General features: G+C 32.1%; 1 protein-coding gene across 2 annotated transcripts in view; it reads right to left on the bottom strand.

The window, feature by feature from the left end:
• Ir68a (Ionotropic receptor 68a) overlaps positions 1-3,824 on the bottom strand; it is a 20,030-nt gene extending 16,206 nt beyond the window's left edge. The window contains exons 1-3 of one of the 2 annotated variants that reach the window (XM_018502957.1): positions 3,703-3,824; positions 2,581-2,755; positions 2,140-2,288 (exon numbers count right to left, since the gene is read on the bottom strand). In XM_018502957.1, the coding sequence (XP_018358459.1) occupies positions 2,140-2,288; positions 2,581-2,755; positions 3,703-3,767 (389 nt within the window). In that variant the 5' untranslated portion in view covers positions 3,768-3,824. The remainder of the gene's footprint in view (positions 1-2,139; positions 2,289-2,580; positions 2,756-3,702) is intronic. The other variant, XM_018502958.1, reaches the window with a different exon arrangement.
• Between the last annotated feature and the right edge of the window lie 457 nt (positions 3,825-4,281).

Below are 4,281 nucleotides of genomic sequence, written 5' to 3'. Positions count from 1 at the left end.
TGAGGGAGCCAGTCCTGATGACCTTGACCTTGACATATGTTGTCAAGGTCATAACTCTGAGTGACCTCCAACAGGTTTTAGTCGTTGCTCGTTATTCGTTAAAAAGTTATTAAGAAAAAACTTTATAAAAATAACGTCTCTTTTCTACTATCTACTATATAGAACAAAAATTCTCTGCTTTAAAATAGATTTCCTGCTTTAAAAATAAAAATTTTCTTTGAAAACGTTATTTTCTTATATAATTTTGATAAAAATGTAAATTAGGGGATCCCTCCATGACTTTGACTTTAACATATGTTGTTAAAGTCATAACCCTGAGTGACCTCCAACAGGTTTTAGCCGTTTTCAGTCGTTATTCGTTATAAACAAAAAAGTTTAAGAAATAATATCTCATTTTTGCTATATACAATTTAAGTACTACCACATCTCTTCCTACTTATAGTGCATAACGACTTTCCAAGCGAAGCGAGATCCATTTCACCTTCCTGCTAAAAAGCGCATGACTTTCCACGCGAAGCATGCCCTAGGCCTAGGCAGTAGGCAGAGAGGCAGGCGGGAAAGACCTCGTTTCGCGTGAAAAGTCGTGTGCTCCTTGGCAATGGTGGAAGGTGGAGTGGACTTTACTTCGCATAGAAAGTTGTACGGCCTTTAGTGGGGAGGGGCAGGGGAGGAGGGGATGGGGTGAAACTCGCTTCGCATGGAAAGCCATTACGTACACCAGGGAATGGAAGTAACTCGTTACTTGTAACGAAGTTACAGTTACAAGTTACTTTTTTGGTAACTTCGTTACTTTTTTAGTAACTGCGTTACTTTTTTTTCTTTGGTAACTGTAACGGTAACGAAGTTACATTTTTTTAGTAACGATAACGAATTTTACAGTTACTTTTATTGTTACTTTACACATGATTGGACAAGGTACGACACAAGCCACTTACACTGTAAAAAAATTTTGTGAATTTACACATATAATACATGTAAAATAGATTAGTCCTGTAAATATATAAAATCATGCAATTTTACAGAAATTATATAATTCCACAAAAATTATGTAAATTTGTTTTTATTGTGTAAATATATCTTATTTTATATTAAAAATTATGTAAATAGCAGGATATTTTGAATATTTTCTGTAATTATCCAAATTTTAGTAATATTACGTAATATAACAGAAATTTTTCGCGTATTGTTGTTAAATGTATAATAATTATATATACTGCGAAATGTATTGTCATATTATCGTTCCTGTAACTACACATACACATTGTAATTGTACTTCCATCTGCTTAGTTACAAACCAAGAAATTATTATTTGCATATTGCGAATTTATAAACGTGTGGACGTTTACAACTATTATAGTGGGTCTCAAAATTATTCACTATAATAGTTATAATTTTACACAACAATTTTTTAGAGTGCATAGTGCTTGAGATTAGAGAAGCCCGTAGGCCTATCCGCTGTGATTGGCGGTTGTAGATTTAAAAAAGAATAACGAAAAAGTAACAAAAATTTACTTTCTCAAATAACGGTAACTGTAACGAGTTACTTTTAAAAATCGGTAACTAGTAACGGTAACTTGTTACTTTTTCTACTCGGTAACGAGTAACTGTAACTTGTTACTTTTAAAAAGTAACTTTCCAATCCCTGACGTACGTCACAGGGAAGGTATATGATCATTTCTAATATTGTATGTGGCAGAAATAAGACGTTACTTTTTAAATTTTTCTTCTTAATAACTTTTTAACAAATAACGAGCGATGACTAAAACCTGTTAGAGATGACTCAAGATCATGATCTTGACAACATGTCATAGTAAAGGACATCAGGGCTGGCTCTCCCATCTTCATATTTACCTCCAAATCATAAAAGAAATGTGGAGAAAGCAAATTTAATAACTTGAAAAATATTCTATAATTCTAAAATAGTAATTTGATGAATCAAAAAGTCAGTTGAATCTTTGTCTTCAATTTATAATGTTGCTTATTAATTTTTAATTCGCATATTTTTTAAATAATGTATAATATTGGTTGTACTTAAACTCTTTCCGATATAAAAATATAAAATTAACACAACTTCTTAGACAACTGTAGAAATCATAATCGATTGTAAATCTGTATTATTTTGCAAATTTGATCGTTTACCCTTCGACATATTGCAGAAATCGTGATGTTAGTAATCCATTGCTAATTAGTATAATATACGCATCGCAACTTGTTGCTTTAACATATTGAAGTGTATTTACAATTTTTTTTCTTGGCCGTGAAAAATCGTCGTTATCGCGTATACCGATCTGAAAAATAAACATGCGATAAATATTTTTGATAAAAAAGTTATTATCATATTGAATCTGATAGACGTATAGTATAGTAAAAACAAAAAAGGATGTATAATTAAAAGTATGTAGAATTAATAAAAAAGTTCTAAACACATAACTTTAATTAATAAACATATTTAGCTAGAACTTTATTTAAATTTTACAATTTTTTAAGGACAAAAACTTTCATTCGGAATATTTTAATTGCGCGTGAACGTAAGTAGCCACGTGTCGTTGCCAAGCCACTATTGTGTCTCTTGATACTTACGTCATATCGCGATAAAAAGGAAGGTATTTTAATAGCACGCACATCGATTAGTCCACGATAAGTAGGATCAGTAATGAAAACTATACAGCTGCTGTGTGTGGCGATTTCCTCTACTATTCGTTCGACTACCAATTTTAGATCTTCCGTTTCGCGTTCGCACCAACGTTCGAAACTTCTGTAATATTATAGGAAAACACATGCAACATGCATCGAGATGACTATAATTAAATAGTATTAGAAGAAAAAGCAATATTCAAATTTGTTGAACGTACAGTCATGAACAGAATAATTCCAATATTTGTTTCAAAGGATTACGGAATGCAGCCTGTTCATCGAGCGATTAGTTCTTACTTATGGATCAATAAGTAAAGAACTAATCGTTCGATGAGCAGGCAAGATTCCAAAATCCATTGGAAAAAAGTGATACAACTGTTCTATTCACGATTGCACGTTTTTTTTTTTAAAGTAAAAATTACTTTATCATTATGCAATAAGATAAAAATTCTGCAACATCGCAAAGAGGCACGAAGTTTGCGCTTTAATTGCAATCTCATAGCGCTAACTCTTATTTATCTTGATTATCTAACACAATGTGTGTGTGTGTGTGTGTGTGAGAGAGAGAGAGAGAGAGAGAGAGAAAGAAAAAGGATTAATGCGACGCAAAAATACGTGAGTGTTTCAGATGCTTATAAAGATAGAAGTGAAAATAAAAAGAATGTAACAATTAAACTAACTGCACATTACATAAAATTATACATAGTACAATCATTAAGGTCTACTAAGTACATGAACTGAATGTACTTAAAGAAAATGATTACATTGTGATCGGGGCGCGACTCTACTAATAATAGAATCAATACTCCGCTTTTCAAATAAAATTAATAGTTCTTGTACCAAATAAATATATGTTTACATTTAGTAAATGTTCAACTGGCACTATTAAAATAAATATTTATTAAAATTTAGTATATGCTTCTCTTAATGTAATGATACGCAGGACGTTTATAATTTTGAAATAAAAGCACATCTCTTATGATTTCTCTAATATTCTTCTTTTTAACCTTTTATTCTGAAAAATTACGATCTTATGTCGAAATCCACAATTATCACAATCCTATATACCTTCCGACATTGATGCAGAATTGTGAAAAGACGACAACAGTCACCGTTATTATCGCGATACGCATATTTCAAGGAATATGTCCACGAATATTGTCCGCGCTCGCAGGTTGTCGAAGATCTTTCGTTCGTATTAAACTATCGATCTCTTGGAGCCTTCGGCCCCTTTTACTCTTTTGTGACATCAATTCTTAATGATCTCGTTTGAAGGCAATTGTATTTGCAACCCGGATCATCGATGGTTCTGCATAATTCCAGCAAAAGTCACGAGTGTTGAGTCGACACTGGTGCAACGAGCGTTGAAGCAAACGAACTTGCTTTAAATAAGTTATTTCACTCATTACAGCATCGTTAAGAATCCAACTGCGGGTATACAATTACTGCATTCGAATGCATTTTTTATTGTACTTTCGAGATATACGAACATTTTCTTGATAGTTGTGCGGAAATAACTGCATCACCGTATGTAAATCAATTTACATGTCTGTTAATTATCGAAGTATATTCTTGTATAATTGATGTGAAGTTATATCTTAATTTTACAAAAGTTTTCACGCTACATTGGCAATGTCGGATTTACGT

Source organism: Trachymyrmex cornetzi, unplaced genomic scaffold, assembly GCF_001594075.2.
Source record: "Trachymyrmex cornetzi isolate Tcor2-1 unplaced genomic scaffold, Tcor1.1 scaffold152, whole genome shotgun sequence".
Taxonomy (NCBI): domain Eukaryota; kingdom Metazoa; phylum Arthropoda; class Insecta; order Hymenoptera; family Formicidae; genus Trachymyrmex; species Trachymyrmex cornetzi.
Note: the sequence above shows the minus strand (reverse complement) of the source record. Positions and strands in the feature narration are given on the sequence as shown.